This window comes from Harmonia axyridis, chromosome 4 (genome assembly GCF_914767665.1).
Source record: "Harmonia axyridis chromosome 4, icHarAxyr1.1, whole genome shotgun sequence".
Classification (NCBI taxonomy): domain Eukaryota; kingdom Metazoa; phylum Arthropoda; class Insecta; order Coleoptera; family Coccinellidae; genus Harmonia; species Harmonia axyridis.
Window position 1 is genome coordinate 19,801,103 of NC_059504.1, and position 22,445 is coordinate 19,823,547.

At 36.9% G+C, this 22,445-nt stretch overlaps 1 protein-coding gene across 2 annotated transcripts in view; it reads left to right on the forward strand.

The window, feature by feature from the left end:
• LOC123677788 (retinal guanylyl cyclase 2) overlaps positions 1-22,445 on the forward strand; it is a 163,773-nt gene that overhangs the window by 50,329 nt on the left and 90,999 nt on the right. For both annotated transcript variants that reach the window (XM_045614492.1, XM_045614493.1), the window contains exons 4-6: positions 1,093-1,829; positions 14,877-15,053; positions 18,776-19,027. In XM_045614492.1, the coding sequence (XP_045470448.1) occupies positions 1,093-1,829; positions 14,877-15,053; positions 18,776-19,027 (1,166 nt within the window). The remainder of the gene's footprint in view (positions 1-1,092; positions 1,830-14,876; positions 15,054-18,775; positions 19,028-22,445) is intronic.

Consider the following 22,445-nt stretch of genomic DNA (forward strand, 5'->3'; position numbering starts at 1 on the left):
TTTTTAAATGTTAAGTCAAGTACTTAATAAATAAATACTTGACTTGTCATTGAAAAACTACCAATTGACTTGAACTTGAGTTGATTTCAATTCAAGTTCAAGCTACTTGAGCTTGAGCTTGAATCGAGTAGCTTGAATATCAAGCACAGCCGTGAATCCCTAAGCGTTGTCCAAAATTGTTGCAGATGACCGACAGAAACAACGTCCTTTGAATTCATGTGTATTAGGCAAATTTAAAAAGTTTGCAACAATATGCGGAATTCTACTAAACTGATTACTTATACACTAGAAGTCAATACGTGTGCTCAACAATGTCTCAGAAGAAACTTCAAAGGGGCGCATATTTATATCGCTATGGACAGCTATGCTACGTTGAGTGTCACTGAAGTCCCTGGAATCATATATCCAGGGGTCTCCGGTGACATGGCAGTGTCGTAATACAATAAAGCAACTGGCAAGAGGCAATAAAGTAAATCTACTATGGATACCGAGGCATTGTTGTATTAAAGTAAATGAAAAAGCCCATGGACTTGCTAAAAAGCATCAAGTTTAATACCTGTTGGTCTTGAGCCTTTCTTTGGGCTTGGAAAAGACCGAAATAACGCAACGTTCAACAATGGTTGTTGGAGAAAAGAATAACCCTCTGAAGGAACACTTATCGTCTTGCTTAGGCGAAGAAGATATACCGGATGGTCTTGAAACTGCCACCAGCTGAGCGTCAAGTAATGGTGGGGGGACACTATCGATGCAAATATATTTTGTATCACATGGGTAGGTCAGCTGTCCAAATTTCTGGCAATTTTGACTGGCCATAGATCCACCCATAGTTAGTTCTGGATGCTCACAAGGTAACTGTCAAGGCTTTTGAAGATGTGTTATTGAGTATTTGGATCCCAATATCTTTCGAATTTAGTTTAAGTTTATGTGATCGGGTGCTTCAATAATAGGTGCCTTGATTTGTTCATCAGAGAAATTTTTTATTTATATTTATTTTGAAATATCTTCATCCCTCTTTTGCTGACGACTATACAGCAATCATCTATCAACTAATAACCTGAGACAGAACTATTGACAAACACTGTATTTTTTCAGCTATTGTCCTATGCTTCCCGGCCGACGATTCAGGAAAGACAGTCCTCCAGTCAATAGACGCCCTACACATCGCACAGGACCACAGAACAGTCACAGTCCTGATGGACACAGCCAACGTTCCCTCCTGGCAACAAGTCCTACGACTCGTCCCCTCCTACGATTACTCGTCTCCTGACAACCTCACCGCTTTCTCCACCGACATCGTAGGTCCAACGACCCGTAGTCATCTCCTAGTGTTCAGCGACAATTCGAACTACAACAAAACCTCGCGTGACGTCATCGTAGACCACCTCAAATCCTCCCTCTCCGTCTGTGATCCTATAATAAGCCCCACCCCCGCGCGAAACGACACGATCGGGCGTTTCCGTCGAGATTCGGACCTTGAAGAGTTCTACGTTACCGACCTGACGGCCAACGATAGCCTGCGCCTGCTCGTGAGGCTCAGGCGCGAGGAGAACTCGTCCAACTATGACCTTGTGAAGGTGACGGACAACTTGGAAGAGTGGAAGGTGAAGCACGCACGCGCGGAAGAATGTGAGGGCTGTGAGGGGGAAATCGCGCAAATTGTGAGTGTGTTGCTGATACTGGGGTGTTCTTGTTTGTTCCTGGTGGTACTGATGGGAGTTGCGACGTTCGCGAGGAACCAATTGTTGAGGAAGAAGGTGATGAAGGGACCGTACAAGGTGATCTTGACGGCCACGGATTTCGTGTTCCCTAATATTTCGGATGCCCGAAGGGTAAGGAAGGAAAGTATTGTTCGAGGTCTACTGCTGCAAGGCAGGTTTGGAAGGAAGTGTAGTAGGTTTGGTTGAATTTCATTATTGGTTTTATGTCATGCCAGTTTGTTATTTTGAATTTATTGCTTAGTTATTATTATTGTGTACATTATGCTATCAAATATGAAAACTTTTCATTCGAATTTATATAAAAATAACATATTTGAAAGGATCTCATGAATTTTTGACTTCCTGTACCGAACATTCATGTTTTATTGTCTGGTTACCCCTTTTTTGTGGAAAAAACCAAACTCAGGAGGTATCCCTCCCAGCATTTCTGAAAATTGGTTTTTGGAAGATACTATGGCCCCTTTTATTTCCTTCAGTAGCAGACGTAATCTTCCCACCACCATGATGTGTATGAGTGTAGACATACAGGCTTCAGCTTCTGCAAGTAGAGTTGCTGATGTTCGACGCAGACAGTGACATGTTTATTCTTCAGGATCGCACAAACCCACATATTTCGTAACGATACCTATTCTACCAAATGTGTTTTTCTAACTGGTTGTATAGTACAACGGCCTCGACTATAGTTCAGAAGAAGCCCTTCTTCTAAGTAATTCTCTTATCAGCTCTAACATATTCATTTCTTTGTCTTTAATAATTGTGAAAACGTGCATTTAATTCCTTTTTGTCTCTGGTACATTTACCAAAAGACCTGACTTTTATTTTCTACGTGAGTAACTAGCAGGGCCGCCACCAGACAGTTTAGCGTCCCAGTAAAATAAAATTTCGCCGCCCTGCTTTACCTAATTTATATAACTTTTCTTTAAAGGATCCTCTGTTAAATCCTTGTCAAATTTATCAAACGACGTTTTGTCGATTTCATCAAAAATCGTTCAGCATTGTTTGAAAGTACGGCGCTCTATTTATAAGTCTATAATGAAAAGGTGACGTAGTACTTAAAGGTGCAAAAAGTTTTTGTTTATTAACTGACTTTGCGCCCCTCCAATTTGGCTCCCCATCAAAATGTCCGGTATGCTGCTCCTGGCGTCGGTCCTGGTAACTAGCACAATATCCTGCCGTCGGCATAAACCAAATACATCAATGAATTTCAGAACATTCTCTCTAGCCAAAACTTTGGACTTTTTTGACAGATATCCTCTCGATCCTTGTTGGGTTGATCTATTTATTTATTTTCGTTTATTTCAGCGTCGAACATTTTTTATTTTCTTACATATTTTGTTTGATTGTAAGTGTTTTTTTAGTTTATGGGCACTGCCTAAACTCTCATCAATTCATGACAATAATACTAAAAAATACTTCTTCTTATGGTAATTACCGTTGTTGATAGTTTTATTTACTATCAAAGTCTTCTTCACCATTGAATATTTATAATTCGGAGGAAATGTTTCCGGAAGATCGATAATGCATTCGACCAGTACAGTTGCATAAAAACATTCCACACAGTTTTCTGCCATATACTCTACAAAATTTTCCCCTTTTTCATAGGATTTCCGTGAATTTTTCGGCCATGACTTTTCTACTTTTCTTTATTTGTCTTTTTTGGGAACTTTTTAATTTTTTTCTATTTCTTCAATGGAGCGTTGTCTCGTAGAAAATCAATACATCAATATTTCCTATGAATTAAATTGGAATTTCACATTTGTGGGAGAAATAATCAACTGGTATGACATAAAAGTTTATATGCACTACAGGTATTAAGAGAAGTCGATGCCCTTGAGGCATTAACTATTCACTGGCGTTGATACATTGGTATTATTACATGATTTTCAATACCATATTACACATAGTTAATAGTTTTGGCTCTTTACATTTTTTAGTAGATAGAATTCACCAATGCTTATTTTTCAATATGTGATTTGAATACAGCATATATCCTGTCATAAAAGTACTGAGATTTTATGAAATAGCCTTCTTTATTTCTTGATATTCATGCGGCTAACTTTTTTCTTTCCATATTGAAAAATTTTAAATAATTATTCATATAGTTTATCTTTCATTTCCTAGTACTTTTTTGACATAGTAGCATTTCAGTTTTTTATTTCGATACTGCAGTAGTACTACAAAATTTCGCTTGCGTAAAAGAACACATGACTGATCAGGCTTCAAGCATAATACATTTGCACAACTTTGTTGAAAACTTCTAAATCCACTGGCATTATTTTCTCAACACTCAACTCACATTCAACTATTAACATTTTCCCAAAAACATTCTAATGTATCAATTCAAAAACGCCATAGAGCTTTTCAACAGATTTTTTCGACTTTAGTTTGCATTGCAGTAGTAGACGAATTGAATGTCCTAGATGTTGAAGAATTCATGAGTGGACTCTCATAGGAGAATAATAATCAATGTCTTGAATTTGCACCGCATTTGGTTTTTGATAGCAGCTTTGATGAAAATTTTTTTCTTCTCTTCTCAATGATGATATTGATAATATATTCAACAATTCTTCAGAATCTAGAGTCATGAAAAGCTTAGAAATATAGCTAAAAATTTGTATGAATCAATCAAGAGTTCATGGGTCTTGATATCTTGACCACCAATTGTTAAAACAGCTCGACAAATAGATGATACGAAGCTCTGCTTTTCATTACATGTGTCTTCTGATGATGTGTTTGTTGGTAATGTAAACACCATTAAAACTACACTTCAAGAAAAAAATTACAAATAAATCCATATTAGGACGTGGCCAATCAATATCACTTCTCTCGTTACCTTTTCTAGGCAAAAATCCCCTGGAACTGCTTATACAGGATCATGACATGCTGACACGTCTTTTGCTACACTATTTGTTCTTCATAACGTCTTGCTAACTCAATAGAAATATCTTGGAAGTCTGTAGGGAGGAGAAGATCATCCAGGTCTAATTGCTCCTTATAGGGGAGTATTTCTATTTTTTGTTTCCTGCGAGTTTCAAGCTTTGCAATTTCAAATTGTACTGAGGGCCATTCCTACCCTGACATCGACGTTTACTTCTGGTCCTTAAAGCGACACACAGACGTCCAAGAGAAAACGCTAAAAGGGGGAATTAGGAAAGATTAAGCTCCAACGTCTTAAGCCTTCTTCGCGTAGCTGGACTGTTGTCCGGTGTTTTTTATACCTCCGGTCCCTTGTAAATCGGAAACAGGGAACGTGTAGGTGAGTTATTGCACGAGCTTTTCACGTATACGGCTCTCTCAAGTCCTGGCTTTCGAATGACCGGTGGATTACGGGGGTTATCTTGGAGGTAACCGTTCCTCCCCCTGGTGGATTTTGCTGATTTATGGGACGCCGTGTAAACTTTGGAAATTGGATTTGATCGAGTTTGTGAGTTAGGGGTCGTAAATATCGAAGGAAGAACCCTACTCAAGTTGACAGAAGTTAGACTTCTTTCTATCAGGTTCTATTTGTGCTTGCTTCAAAGAACATGCAAAGTTTTCAAGCGTTATTGAATCTTTCACTTTTTTACGATCAATAGACATAGCAATAATTGATTGAGAGGTTCTCCAAGCTCAATGTGTGAGTTGATGTTTGGATTATTCAGTTCTAGCTTCGTCTTACTATCGTTTCTTTCCTCAATTGGGAAATTTTGATTCGTAGTTATTTTTTCAAAGAGAGTTGATGACGGATGTGTAGTTCTGGTTTGGGAAATAAAATATTTTGATTATCAAATTCTACTTTATTTAATAAAACGTTTCAATTCATTCTTGTATTTATAGTAAATACTTTCGAGTCACAAGATTATTATCCAAAATAATTATATTTTTTGAATTATTAATCACTACTGAAAAGAGACAGGTCGATGACTTACATCATCAAGGAAATCAGAAAAAGTTATGGGTAAACTTGCTTACTGCACATTTTGAACTGAAACCTACGTTGTTTCATGTTCCTCATTCAAACTTTCTTTTCTTTTCAAGGATCTTGAACATTTGCACAAAATGTTGGCTTGGTATTTTGAAGAATGTGGGTGTTGGATCTGCCTACCTTCATGTCGATCATCTCACAATTAGTTATCTTTACATTCATAAAAATGAATGTATTCGTGCCGTTTATGTGTAAACCGTTCATGCCACTACATGGAACTTCAGTTAATTGTTCAATTCATTGAAGTTTTCTGCTATATACCTCATTTTGCGATTTGATAATCTTTATTTTATAGTTTTACACATGACACCACTGCACCATCAACAGTTCTAATGAACATCAGTATCTTAGATGGTTTCAAGGAGATCACATCCTCACTCCTACAAGTTTCTCATTCAAAGCATTTTCTGCAATCTGTAGTAATGCCGAATAATTTTATGATCTTGTGATCAAGAGTTTCGTTCTCCTATCCACAGAATCTGCATTCATCAGTTTCTGATAAAACCATTCTCATTGGGTGCATCCTGAGGCGACAATGCTTTGTAAGGAAACCAGTGATGAATTGTAACATGTTACTGAGATGCAGATACTTTTTGAATATTGCAATATGAAAGTTCCTAGGGAATTTTTTGGAGTTATCCATCCATGAAACATTACGTCAGAGTATTTCTCTTTCGGTTTCCTATTTCAACGAAGCTCTTTCCTGAATGTGCAAGGTCCTATATCAGAAGAAGGCTAGAGGTCAATAACTAGCGTTATGCTACTTTTCTGGCAAGTGTATTGGTCTCTTTGTTTCCTTTGGTTTCTGGATTACCAGGAACCCGAACTGAAAAAAACGTATTCTTACCTAACTCATTAACGGTAAGGAGTAAACTGGCTGAAACCGTTTCGTAAGGAAAAAAGAGTCATGTCCACTCTTGACGACCTCTTATCTCTGTCTCTTTTCATTATATACAGTTGTATGTATTGTACCCCATCAGAGCTGTTCGCACCAATGTACCATTCACATTTACTTTCTAGTTCCAGAGTTCTAATGAGCTTCAGTATGTAACGTTTTTTTTCTTTTTATAATTTTTATTTTAATATTATTTCTGCTTGGAGAATGAATGTACCGCTGAAGTGGAATCGTCAGGTACACTTTCTAATTGTTTTTGTCTTGTTCGCGATTCTGGTATTGAATTGCCAGAAATTGTGTTGGGGTGGTCATTTCAAATAAATATATCATTTCCCGCTCCTCAAGTATAGGCAACCAATATAACATCTTTTCTCGTCAAATTGTCAAGTCGCAAAAACTTGTTTTGAATCCCATCTGTGAAATATAGATAGGTACATCAATTGGAACTCATTTTTCCGTATTTCTCGAGTGTAGAGCATCTCAGCTAATCCGAATAAAGATTTTCTGTCTTCGACCATTTGAGTTGGATTATTTGGAAAATTGCAGATAATATCATAATTTTGCTGATTATTTTGGATAGTTATATCACGTTTTGGAATCAAGCAGAATTTCCGTCTTGTACGGGATAAAAATTCTACATACTCTGATAGAAATTTCTATAAAAGCCGCCCTCCATCTTAGGTAATGTAGAGTACAAATTTCAAATGATTGTCTTCATGAGTTTTAATTGCAGGCTTTCAATTCTTTCAATTCTTCTGAATATTTTACTGATTCGATATATAAGTGGATCAATCTGAATTATTGGCGTGTTGGTTGATGCAAAGACATCCCTTGGACATAGGCACCCCCATTGCCTTATACTGAGGGTTGGAATAACTTCTAACCGGTTGGGAGCGAACCGAATTCAACATTTCCATCAACTGGACTTCTCCCTCTGGATGAGTACAACCCTTTTATTTTCATTAGAGAAAGTTACCAAAATTAATCATTTATTTTGAATATATTGAATAACCATATTGGACCATATATAGACTCTGAAATTTAACTAAAATCCTACAGTTTATTATTTTATTGTGAATACCATTATCTGAATACCATTATCTGTGAAATTCTCTGTAAATGAAAGCCGGCATTCATTCTTTTAAATTATTGTTCATACTTAAGTGCACTCAATTCAAATTCATTAATTACATTTCATATCATAAATATAACGCTTTTCTCTTCAAGTACTTAGTAATTTGGTAGTTTTGGAAATTTTACAGAAAAGTAGGAATCTTGTTTATATTCGATTGATATTATTAAAACTATCTGGCGCCCCCCCTATTTATTGAGCTGTTCATTTTAAATTAAGAAAAAAATTATAGAATCCACCCCTTCTCCACTAGAGCTAAGCCGCGAGCTTCATTTTACCTTATTTATGTTACTTCTAGAGAATATTTGAAAATAATTCACTTGTTGAGAAAAATAACGTAACATAAATAATTGGCACCGCAACGTGTGAGGCCCCTTTTTTTTTGAATATATGGTCCATAATTCCTCTTGATAAATTAGTTCTGAATTTTAATCCAAAAATATACCTTAGTTTAACTTAATTGATTATTGAAAAACTTCATTTAGTGCAGATTAGATTTGTTTACTTCTTTTTTTTTTGCTGCTAACATTTGGTTAGATTCATTATCGCTTCCATTACAACGGGTTTTTGTGTATTCTGATTTCATATTCGGTCAATTCTTGGTTTGCATACACTACACGCCAATAAAGTTGTTTCGAAAATTCTTCGGAATATTTTCGATATTTTTTCATTTTTTGTTCCTGAAGTCCTGACTTCATTTGATTTAGTTAATAATTTGGGCTATAGGTTCAATTTTCTCAATTGGTTTAGTGCAATTTTCTCTTTTTTTGTGTTTTCATTCAAGTTGTATCGATATGGATTTGCAGTGGGAATGTAATAGGCTATCGAAAGATGAGCTTGAGTATGAGTTGAAAATAAGAGGTTTTGAAGATGTGGGTACAGTGGACAAGATGCGAAGTTGTCTTAGGAATGTTTTGAAATTAGAACGGTCAGGTCAGTCATTAACTTACCCTGCTTATGCGTTGAATTGTGATGAGGAGTTTAAAATTGTTGAGGATAAAATAAAGGAAATAGTTTCTTCGATTGAAATTTTCGAAGGTGATGATAAGACCACGGCGTATAAGAAAATTTCATCAAAAATAGCTCACGTTATGAAAAGAATAGATAGGACTAATCCAACTGAGTCGGATAAAATTAAACTTAGAAGTAGTCTCCTTTCTCAAGCGTTAACATTGATGCCTAAGTTGAAATTTCGTATTAAAAACTTAAAATTTCAAGAAGCGAGCATATTGAATCCGAGTTTTTTCAATATTGATTTGGAAGACGATTTATCTTCTGAAGAAGAAACAGCAGCACATGGTAATATTTGTAATTCGACACCTAAAAACAAAACGTCACATCCAACTGAGTTTAGCGCATTACATCCAAAATCGATTCCTGTTACTAAATGGAACCTCCAATTTTCTGGAGATAGTAAAGATATGTCGGTATTAGCTTTTCTTGAACGTGTTGACGAACTATCAGTTTCTAGACATATTGGAGAACAAGAACTTTTTGAATCGGCTTTTGACCTTTTTCGTGGTTCAGCTTTAACTTGGTTTAGAGCAAATAAAAAGAAATTCAATAATTGGAATGATATCGGGATGGCCTTAAAGAAACAGTTCCTTCCGCACGACTATGACGATCGGTTATTTGAAGAAATCAAGAAACGCACACAGGGAGAAAATGAAAACATCGGTATTTATGTGGCTTGTATGACAACTCTATTTTCGCGCCTATCGTATAATGTTCCTGAATCTGTACAGCTTCGCTTAGTTTTGCGGAATATACTTCCCTTCTTCCAGCTCCATCTTGGATTAATTGAGGTAGATTCCTTAGATCATCTCATTGATCTTTGTTCGAAATTAGAAATAAAGAAACATTCTGTAGAAAATTTCTCGAAGCCTTTACGTCGAAAAACTGATCTTGAACCAGATTTAGCATATGTTGGGGCATCTTCGTCGTCTAGTAATATGGGTTCACAGGTATCATCGGTTACATGTTGGAATTGTAGGAAGCTCGGTCATACATCTCGGGTTTGTAGAGCGACCAAAACCAAACATTGTTATAAATGCGGTTTTCCTGGTGTTACTGTTCGAGATTGTAAAACATGTTCACGTACCACTGCGTCGGAAAACAATTAAGGGGCTCTTCCGAAGGTAGACGGCAGAACCCCGATGATCATTATGCTTCTACCAAAGAACACATTAGTTTCGATCAAACTTCTCATATCACTTCAGAACAAAAAGTTTTATTGGATTTTATAATTTCTCACTCCGGTCATGATGAAAGACCTTACCTTAAGGTTAAAGTTTTCGGAAGAGAATTTCTTGGTTTGCTAGACTCAGGTGCTACTAGGACTATCATGGGAAATGATAGTTGGGAATTATTGAAGCCTTTTGGAATCAATTTGAATAGTGAGGACGCACCGAATTGTAGTGTGGCAAATGGAAATGTCTGTGAAAGTCTTGGGTCGGTCTGTGTTCCCATGGAGCTTAAGGGTAAAATTAAACTTGTGAACGTTTTGATCGTTCCATCGCTGAAACATTCATTAATATTAGGGTTAGATTTTTGGAAATCGATGGAGATAGTACCAAACTTGAATCGGGATTGTTGGGAGTTTTCTTGTGATGAAATAAATGTGCAGAATAAATCCGAAAGTCAAATCACCGATAGTAATGACTTATCTGACGCACAACGTGATACTTTGGATAAATTTATAAATAAAAAGTTTGAATTGCAAGGTGATCGGTTGGGATGTACACATCTCACGGAATTTGAGATACAAACGGATTCTCCTCCTATAAAGCAACGGTATTATCCCGTCTCTCATGTTGTTCAACAGCATATTGATTCTGAACTTCAGAAAATGATTGATTTGGGTATTGTTGAGGAATCTCGTAGTCCGTGGTCATCGCCAATATTATTAGTCCGCAAAAAAGAAGGTGGATATCGGTTTTGTGTGGACTACCGGAAATTGAATAAAGTTACGAAACCAGATGCCTATCCTTTACATTTTGTTTCTGCGATTTTGGACAACCTCAAGGGAGCAAAATATCTCTCCTCCATCGATATAAAGTCAGCTTACTGGCAGATTCCTATGAAAGAATCTTCTAAGGAATATACAGCTTTCACGATTCCTAATAGAGGATTGTATCAATTTAAACGCGTTCCATTTGGTTTAAAGAATGCACCTGCTGCTTGGCAGAGGTTTATTGATCGGGTGATTGGTCCTGATTTGGAACCGTATGCTTTCGTATACCTCGATGATATTATTATAATTTCTGACTCCTTCGAGAAGCATATGGAAATCCTTGAAAAAATATTTTCGAGACTATTTGACGCTGGACTTACAGTTAATAAAGAAAAATGTAAGTTTTGTAGGTCTGAACTTCGCTATTTAGGGTATGTTGTGGATAAATTCGGTCTCAGAGTGGATCCTGAGAAGGTTGAAGCTATTTTAAGGATTCCTCGACCTTCTTGTGTTAAAGAAGTTCGGTCATTTATTGGCATGGCTTCTTGGTATAGGAGGTTTATTCCCGATTTTTCTGCCCGAATAAATCCTCTTTGTCAGCTGCTGCGTAAAAATTCCAAGTGGAATTGGAATTCAGAATGTGAAGCCAGCTTCCATTCTGTGAAGGAATATCTTATTAGTGCTCCATTATTACAGTGTCCTGATTTCAGCTTGCCATTTATTGTGCAGACTGATGCAAGTAACTATGGTCTTGGTGCCGTTCTTTCCCAGGAGTCTGATCAAGGTGAAAGGGTCATTTGTTACCTTAGTCGATCACTGACCAAACAGGAACGTGCATATTCCACAACAGAGAAAGAACTCTTATGCGTTGTATGGGCATTGGAAAAGCTCAGGCCGTACTTGGAAGGTACGTCATTTACTGTTGTGACCGACCATCATTCGTTAATTTGGTTGCACAACTTAAAAGAACCGAATGGGAGACTGTGTAGATGGGCTGTTCGCTTACAGCAATTTGATTTCAAGATTATACATCGTAAGGGCAAGGATCATGTTGTTCCTGATCTTCTATCTCGTTCTGTCCCGGTAATAGATAGTATTACTCCTGAGGAAGATCATTCTGATTTTGATATTAATACCGTTAAAGATAAGTGGTATTTATCAATGAGATCAAAAATTCTTGATAGTCCTTTAAACTTTCCACAATGGAGAGTAGAAAATGATAAAATATTTAAATATGGTAAGTGTGATTTTTCTGTGTTGTCAGGTGATGATTTGAATTGGAAACTTGTTGTACCCAAAGAAAATCGTTCGTCTGTTATTCATGCCATTCACTGTGTTCCGACAAGTGGCCATCCTGGTGTTTTCAAAACATATAAGAAAATTTGTGAAAGATATTTTTGGCCTAAAATGCGTTCTGACGTTAGTTGTTTTGTTAAGAAGTGTAAGATATGTATAGGTCATAAATCAGTTCAAAAAAGTCCAGCAGGTTTATTGGGTAGTCGACCAACTATAACGAAACCTTTTCAGATGCTTAGTATCGATTTGATGGGACCTCTTCCGCGATCTACGAAGGGTTATAGTTTTATATTTGTGATCTCTGATTACTTCTCAAAGTTTGTCTTAACTTTTCCGCTAAGATCGGCGAACGCATTGAAGATATGCGAGCATTTGGAAAATGATGTATTCCTTTTATTTGGTGTGCCAAAGTATATCATAGCTGATAATGGTACTCAATTCAGGGGAAAACACTTTACCGACTTGTGCAATAAATATAAGGTGAAAATGTTGTTCAATGCTCTTTACCACCCCCAACATAATCCTGTAGAGAGAGTTAATAGGGTTGTTAAGACTACTCTATCTTGTTATGTACAAGAAAATCATAGGAAATGGGATTTATTCCTTCCGTCTGCAAGTTGTGCCATTCGCACATTAGTCCATGAAGTCACAGGATTCACTCCGTATTTTATAAATTTTGGGCGTGAACATATTATTCGTGGAGATCTTCATGATATAACGATTCCTGATAAAAATATCAATGTGGTCCGTGATAACGTCGATTTGAATAGGTCTGGTAACTTTTTACATTTATACAATAAAGTTAAAGAAAAATTGGAAAGAGCTTATAGAGCTTCCGAGGGAAGATATAATCTTCGAAGACGTCCCGTAGAATATAATGTTGGTGACATCGTCTGGCATAAAAATCATGCTCTATCAAATAAGTCTAAATTTTTTTCTGCTAAATTGAGCCCTCGATATGTCGGTCCATTTAGGGTAAAATCTAAGCTTGGTCGTTGGTCTTATGAACTGGAGGATGATTCGAGTAAGTCTTGTGGAATATGGCACGTGAATGATCTGAAGGAAGGATCTGTTGAAGAGTTTGCTTAACTCTTCATTTTACCTGGGGGGGAGTTGTAACGTTTTTTTTCTTTTTATAATTTTTATTTTAATATTATTTCTGCTTGGAGAATGAATGTACCGCTGAAGTGGAATCGTCAGGTACACTTTCTAATTGTTTTTGTCTTGTTCGCGATTCTGGTATTGAATTGCCAGAAATTGTGTTGGGGTGGTCATTTCAAATAAATATATCATTTCCCGCTCCTCAAGTATAGGCAACCAATATAACATCTTTTCTCGTCAAATTGTCAAGTCGCAAAAACTTGTTTTGAATCCCATCTGTGAAATATAGATAGGTACATCAATTGGAACTCATTTTTCCGTATTTCTCGAGTGTAGAGCATCTCAGCTAATCCGAATAAAGATTTTCTGTCTTCGACCATTTGAGTTGGATTATTTGGAAAATTGCAGATAATATCATAATTTTGCTGATTATTTTGGATAGTTATATCACGTTTTGGAATCAAGCAGAATTTCCGTCTTGTACGGGATAAAAATTCTACATACTCTGATAGAAATTTCTATAAAAGCCGCCCTCCATCTTAGGTAATGTAGAGTACAAATTTCAAATGATTGTCTTCATGAGTTTTAATTGCAGGCTTTCAATTCTTTCAATTCTTCTGAATATTTTACTGATTCGATATATAAGTGGATCAATCTGAATTATTGGCGTGTTGGTTGATGCAAAGACATCCCTTGGACATAGGCACCCCCATTGCCTTATACTGAGGGTTGGAATAACTTCTAACCGGTTGGGAGCGAACCGAATTCAACATTTCCATCAACTGGACTTCTCCCTCTGGATGAGTACAACCCTTTTATTTTCATTAGAGAAAGTTGCCAAAATTAATCATTTATTTTGAATATATTGAATAACCATATTGGACCATATATAGACTCTGAAATTTAACTAAAATCCTACAGTTTATTATTTTATTGTGAATACCATTATCTGAATACCATTATCTGTGAAATTCTCTGTAAATGAAAGCCGGCATTCATTCTTTTAAATTATTGTTCATACTTAAGTGCACTCAATTCAAATTCATTAATTACATTTCATATCATAAATATAACGCTTTTCTCTTCAAGTACTTAGTAATTTGGTAGTTTTGGAAATTTTACAGAAAAGTAGGAATCTTGTTTATATTCGATTGATATTATTAAAACTATCTGGCGCCCCCCCTATTTATTGAGCTGTTCATTTTAAATTAAGAAAAAAATTATAGAATCCACCCCTTCTCCACTAGAGCTAAGCCGCGAGCTTCATTTTACCTTATTTATGTTACATCTAGAGAATATTTGAAAATAATTCACTTGTTGAGAAAAATAACGTAACAAGTATCTGAGACGGATTAAGAATGTTACGTAATCACTTCTACGAATTTCTTGTCAAAAAGAATTTTTGCATTGACTTGCAATGAAGGGATATTCTGCTCTGTGACCAAGTTATCAGGAGCTCATTTCTTCTCCCAACAGAATCTGTACTCGTCAATTCCTGATAAATCTATTCTCATCAGTTGCTTCCTAGGGCGACAATGACCTTTAAGAATCTAGTGGGGGGGTGTTCTAACTAAGATCCTTAAACTTTTTGTATCTTGCAGTGTAAAAGTAGCTAAGGAACATTTTGGAGTGAACCATGTCTGGAAGATTTCGCCATAGTGTTTCTCTTTCGGTTTCCTCTTTTTCCTTTTATAGAGTAACCTTATTTTTATTTTCTCAAGAGATTCCAGCAACCCCCGAAGGGTAAGCCAGTCACCCCTAAAAACTCCCAGAATACAACACCTTCTTCTATAAAAAAATCTATATGTTTTTTCTAGGTGGAGGAAGGAATCGAGGCGATGCTCTGCTGTTGGCTGCAACAGATGCAGGAGTTCGGCCTGCCCAACATCGAGAAGCCGGATCTCCTGCTGGGAGGCAGAACCCCTTTACGTGCAGGGGGCTCGAGCCCCAACCTGGCAAGACAGATTATCGTCGACCCCCGCGTGAGGTACAACGTAAGTTGAGTCCCAACTCGGAAGGAAGCGGGTCTTTCAGAAGGGTGAAGAGGGGTGTGGAAGAGATCGCGGAGACGACTAGAGACGAAATTCGAGGAAGGTGGGGAAATGCTGCCCTCGAGAAAATCGGATATCCCTCAAAAATTAATTAAGCGTAGGGGGGAGTTAATGGAAATCCACCCGCGCGTGGGGGTGTTTCCGTATTAGCTTTCCACTTATTAGTTGCGACGTTAAAGTTATGAATTTCTACGCTCAGTTTTACCGGAGCTTGAGTTTCGGTAGAGCCAATCTTTAAAAAAAAAATTGATTTTTTATTAGAAAGTAACTAGGTCATAAATAAGGGGCGAATCGATTATGGCATTATAAGGATTTGGAAGTGGGATATAAGCAACACTGTTGCATTCGACCATAGAGTAATAAACATAGATAGAGGGAGTATACGCAATTTTTAATGTTCCCAACATGGTTAGATTACGTTGTCGGATTGTGTTATACACTGCTCAAAAAAATTAACGCACATTATGGAAATCTCAAATTTATTCTACAACTGAAGGTGTTCTCAATGATAATTATTTTTATCAGAATAATGCATGCATATGTTATCCACTTTCAACGTTTTTCTTCAATACAGATGTTTTTTCCCAGCAGGAATAAAATAAGATGAGATTATCAGATTTTGAATGAATTGGCTCCATTCTGAAATCAGTTGTTTTCGATCGATTCTAGTGATCAATAGTTTTTCTTTCGTTTGATTTTTTACACTCGATCGCTATGCAACGCGAAACACGCCAATTTGACCCAAGAGGAATGTGCCCAAGCGGTAGTTTTGCGAGAAGAAGGGTGGACATACACAAGAATTGCAGAAAGGTTTGGAGTTTCCCATACAAGTGTGTCCAGAATGTTGCAGCGATTCAGGGAGACAGGTATGAATGTCCGAAGACCAGGACAGGGTAGACCACGGGTAACAACTGCCATTCAAGAACGTTACTTGAGAGTTTCTTCGTTGAGACAACGGTTTGCAACCGCTCGCCTCCTTCAAAATCAGCTTGAGCAAACTCATGGGGTGCAATTTAGCACTCAGACAATAAGAAATCGCCTCAGAAAATATGATTTAAGGCCTCGTGTCGCGGCAAGAGGGCCAGCTCTTACCCCAGCCCATCGAAGGGCGCGTTTGGATTTTGCGAGAGAGCATATCCATTGGGAAGAGGCTGATTGGGAAAGAGTTCTCTTCACAGATGAGTCTAGATTCTGCCTCTACCATTGTGATCGACAATCCCTTGTATACAGACGTCCACATGAAAGATATGCTCAGTGCAATTTCCTGAATACTACTGGTTTCGGGGGAGGATCGATAATGGTATGGGGTGGAATACCTCTGACTGCTCGAACAGACCTAGTGGTTGTTGATAATGGAGCTATGAATGCTGATAGGTATATAAGGAACATTCTTGAAGAGCATGTAGTGTCATTTGCCCCATATATTGGTGAACATTTCACTTTTATGGACGATAATGCCAGACCCCATCGTGCAAGCATCGTTCAGGAGTACCTTGAAGAGGTTGAAGTCTCTCGAATGGAATGGCCAGCAAGAAGTCCAGATCACAATCCGATTGAGCAGGCTGGGAACAACCTCAATAGAAGGCTGAGAAGTTCAGAAAATCATCTTAATGACTTAGGAATCCAACTCAGAGAAATCTAGGAAGGATTAGATCAGAACATTTTAAGATCACTCATTTTGAGTATGAACCGTCGTTGCCGAGCTGTAATTAACGCAAGGGGTGGAAATACCAAGTATTAAATCACTTATCAGCATTCCAGTATTTTGAAAATTGTTTATTTCTCTTCTTTCACATAAGTTTCGGTGAAATCCTGAATTTTTTTTCCATTTAATGTGTCTTGTTTCGTTCAAAACCTTCCCGAGAGAACATAAAAATAAGTTATAAAGTCAGTGTAGAGTTAACTTTCACTGAAATTGAGATTTTCAGAATGTGCATTAATTTTTTTACGCAGTGTATTTTCAAATCCACAATTTTACTATATCATTATGAATGTATATAATATTGAAAGAAATATATATATTTAATATGCAAATTGAAATAGATATTTGGAATCCAATATTTTTCCTAATTGTTGAATTTATATCATGCAGAATATTTATTATTTTTTGTATCTAACTGTTGATATCCAAGGTTTGGCAACTATTGCTCTCCTAATGCCATCCGTTGTTGCACGTCGTTTTGTGCGCTTGAAGTTTGTTTTCTGAATTGTTGATTTATTCATTTCAATATAGTTTGAGTTTATATGAAGAGTTGATTCACTATGGGACATAAGAAGTGCGTTCTTTGTGGAGAAACTCGCGAATTTAGTGAAATATCGTAACACTGAAGATATGTTTTCATTTCCGCGCACTTCATTTCAAATTTGATATAAATGCTCCCTCTATCTATGTTTATTACTCTGGGCATTCGACAAATAAATTATTTTTAGGTTCGTGAGTATATCATTCATATTATGACTTTACCTGTGTAATAAATTTTGAAAATGTGCTGGTGAAATACTACTTTTATGCACGACGATAAGTTCTTTCTTGGGTCATCATAAGTATTTTGAATCGAATATATTCTGATATAACTTTTCATGCCACATCCGTCACTTGTCAGAATGCTCAAAGCACTGATTAGTGTGGGGTGTTCACATTTGATAGACAAATTTGTGAAGTAAATTAAATACAATTTTTATATCAATTTCAATCAAAATTTCTATATCCTAAGTTGAAAAAAAAATAACCTACACCGCTTGAATATAAACGTTCTTCATAAATGAAAATAGATCTAGGACATACCAAAAATTATTAACCGTACATAACACTAGCAGAAGACCGCCTTGAGGAAATGAATATGATTTATAATTTTTTTCAAATTTTAAATTTTCACGTTATAACTTCTGGAATAATGAAATTATATCAAACTGATGACATCTTTGTGATCTACGATCTCGAATTAGGACATAAAGTAGTGTTATTGTTGTATGGCGAAATGGTTCGCTAAAATTTTTTTTTCGAATTCGCAAAAAATTATTTGTTTTTTGATATTTCCTTTAGATTGATAATTGATCAATTTGGAAAGGTTGATTTTAAAAAATTCAATATTTTCTTTCTTGCATTTGCAGTTTTCAAAACTTTCGAACTCGCAAGTTGAAAAAATTAAGTATAAAAATTGCACCTCTACAAGAAACGTTATATCTCAGAAAATATAGGTCACAGACCCCTCAAATACAATGTGTTTTGTAGATGGAACGCTCATCTAAAACATACTTAAATTTCGAATATGTATCTGGTATCAACAAGAGTTGACTCTCTCGGAAAAATGTTTCAAAAATTTTTTCTAAATTAATCTAAATCATAGTTTTTACTCTATAACTTTTGAAATAATGAAGTGTTTCCACAACTGATAGCATTGTTAAAAAATCTGCAACATGGCTTCAATGAAGTGCTATTTGGGAGGTACCTTGTTAATTCTCTGTGAACAAATTTTTCAAGGATTTAAAAATAACAAGAATTGGGTTGAACGGTCTCTGGCTAAGCTCCAGAACGTTCCAACGGACGATAAAGAGTTTAGCGATCGAAAATCCCAAAACACCGTATCATCCACTCCCTTCTCTATAAAATCTAAGTCCCCAAGCTGTCGAACGTTCAATTTCCCTAACCGACGTCTCTATTCCAGGGCGATCTGGTCCAAATGAAACCCGTGCGCCAGGCCGGCGAGATCAAAGACAAGGCCATCGAGCTGCTGATCGTGTTGCACGGGCTCAGACACGAGAACCTGAACCCGCTGATCGGGTGTCTCGCCGAACCGCCGAGGGCAGCGCTGGTGTCGGAGTACTGCGCCAGGGGATCGTTGCAAGACGTGTTGCAACAGGACGACATCAAGCTGGATTGGTCCTTCAGGCTGAGTCTACTCACGGATCTAGTTAGGGTGAGTGCCACTTGGTCCCTCGACCCGGATTAGCCGTGTAGACGAGGTGAGAGTCTTGACGCTCGACACTCGACGCCCTCTAGCGACTGTATCGCGTAACTAATTGATGGTACGTTGTATGTTCGTTTATTTGTGGAAATTGGAGTGTTTGTTGTTTTCTTCCTAGTTTTCATTGAGAGATCGAGCTGAGAAATCGAATGATTACTCAGAGTAGATTACAGCAAAGGCATGTCACATTGAATTATGCCCACTTAAATTTGATACAGTACTGCAAAGACAGAACAGGCCGACTCGAGGAATCCCTTTGTATACTGAGTAACAAACAAGAATGAAGCTCCAATAATAATGATTTAATTACAACAATTTTGTGTATAATTGTGTCTTAGAGTTAGGTTTGATCAAAATTTCAGAAAAATCCAAAATATCAAAAACTTATAATATGATGCCTTAAAAATTCATATACAGGTCTAGGCATACTTCTAATGTAATAATCGATTTACTTCCTATCAAATTCGAAATACAAAGTGATATTTTCAACGTGAAAACTTTAAATGAGTGAGTCTGCTCCTGGAAATAATCAATATCTATCTGACTCGGCCTTGACATGTGTCAATAACATCCCAAGTTTCAACAAATTTCGCCGATAAGTTTGCTTCAGAAGATGGTTTATTATTTACGTGAATATGAGTCACCCTGAAGTTTTCTGAGGAAAGGCAGAAATGAATTTTTTATAATCAATCCGTACTCCCCTAGTCCTATTCTACCTTTGATAAGAGTATGTACAGTTATTCCCGGGACACCCGGTATGTCATAAGGCAAAAATGATTCTCTCGGTTTAGACTTTCCAGTTTATGATGAAACACTCTATATAGCAAACAGTAATCATTATTTCATACAGAACGCATTCACTTACACTCTTTATACAGGGTGTTTCCTAAACATGCGGCAAAAATTCAGGGGGTTGTTCCTTGGACTATTCTAAGAATATTTTGTCCTTTGATGATTTTTGAAAAACCTATTTGTTTCGAAGATATAGGGGAAACAAAATTTCAGATAATAACATTTTATTATGAAAAATTACATGAAAATTCAACTCAACCTACAAAAACTGTTGAAAATGACCACCTCTAGCCAGCATACAAGCATCCAATCTTCTCCTCATTGACTGCCGAACCCTTTCAAAAACACCAGGATCATTTCTTATTAAGTTACACCCAGCAATGATCCGATTTCGCAAGTCTTCCACATTTTCTACTGGAGTGGTATAAACTAATGATTTTAGATGGCCCCATAGGAAATAATCTAAGGGTTTTTAGTAATTGGAATGTTCTTAAACACATTTAAAAATAAATTGTACCTACTTAGTAAACACAGTGCGGTACGCATCTTTATTTAAACTATTATCAATTTTAAAAATATGAAAAATGTTGTTCGCCCTGTATCTTCGAAACAAAGAGGTTTTTCAAAAATCATCCAAGGACAAAACATGCTTAAAATAGTCCAAGGAACAACCCCCTGAATTTTTGCCGCATGTTTAGGAAACACCCTGTATAAACATTAATATCATCACTGTTATTATCAGTACATGTTTGATTTTCGATGTTGTCTCTGATTACCCCCTCGACAATAATAATAATAACCGGCAACCCTTCTTCCATTTCCACGATCAGAGCCGTCGCTAACCAAACTGCCACGCTATGCAGATTTTTCTTGCCACCCTAACAGATCTCAACTCTCCAGAATGAAATACTTCAAGGCATATTTTTGAAAAATGTTTTTGATACACACAAAAGAAATTGCAAACCTTCACAGAAAATTAAATTTATTCTAGGATTGCTGAGCCAATAAAGCTTTGTCTTTTCCCTTCATAGGAATTACTCGCATTATCGTATCTCTGTACCTACTCCGATATTTTTGAATGGTAGAGACATTTTTTTTAGTTCGATTTTTCAAAATCAGCTCCAACCGTTTTTCCTAAAGGAACAATTCCTAAAGAATACTCCCCGATTCTCATAATTCCTTTTTTATCATTAGACACAAAACTATTTGTGTAACGCTTTGGTATACCAGCGAATCTTTTTATAAATGCCATTTATTCAACATGACTTACTTCCTTGGTAAGTACTTCTCAGTGCCGAAAAAAAGTTTGAAGAAATTGAGTTCGTTTCTCCAAAATTTTGCTCTTCTCGGAGGGATCAACATTCTTTTTCGAAATTTGAAATTAAAAATTATTCCTGAATCAAGCCTGTTGATTCAGCGTCAATAACTCGGAAAAAGTAGGTATTATAAAGGGGATCTGAGATATTTATGAATGAAACGCATAATGCGGTACTTTTGAAGGTTTTTTATGTTAAATTTGTCTGTTGTTTCTATTAGGTGTACACCTTGCTTCCGCCGTTTTGCAATAGATGGCTATAGCAGTAGGTGGTAGTCGGAATAAATAGATCGCAGATATCATGCAATAAGCTTAGGTGTTTGTAAACATAACGCCTTCGAAATTTTAGTCGATTCGAGTCTGCATCATAAAGTTATTCTCGATAAAACATGTCAGCTCACGAGTCAAATTATCGTCATTTGCTGGGATTTTAATTGTCGGCTTTAATATGAAGAAATCTGCGGCTGAGGCTCATTGAATGCCTATGGTGAGGCCGCTCATTGTGAAAGAACGTGCCGAGAGTGGTTTCAAAGCTTCAAGACGTCGAAGACCAGCATGGCGGTGGAAGAGAGGAGGTTTTCGAATAAGCAGAATTGGAGGCATTACTTGATCGAGACTCGTGTCAAACGCAAAACGAATTGGCAGGATCATTGGGGGTGACGCAATAAGCCATTTCAAATCGCCTGAAAGTCATGGAAATGATTCAGAAACAAGGAATTTGGTGCCGTACGAGTTGAAGCCGAGAGATGTTGAACGGCGTTTGTTTGCTTGTGAACAGCTGCTTGCAAGGTAAAGATAGAAGGGATTTCTTCATCGCATTGTGACTGGAGACCAAAAATTGGCGCAGAAAATCTTGAGGATATCCCGGCCATGCTTGCACGTCGACGGACAAATCCAATATTCACGATTCCAAGGTCATGCTCAGTATTTGGTGAGACCAGCTTGGCGGAGTGTATTATGAGTTATTAAAACCGACTGAAACAATCAGAGACGATCGTTATCGAAAGCAATTAGTGCCATTGAGCCGAGCAATGAACGACAAACTACCGCAATACAACGAAAGACATGATAATAGTATACTATAAAACAAGTTGCAGATTGGGCTCCTAATCCAATACGAATGCGAAATACGAAAACAAGCGACGAAGGAGCGAGACTATTACTTGTTTCGATCAATGGTACACGTCCTAGCTGACCAGCACTTCCGGTCTTATGAATGAAGAAGTAAAAAATTGGATCGATTCGTGTATCGCTTCGAAAGAT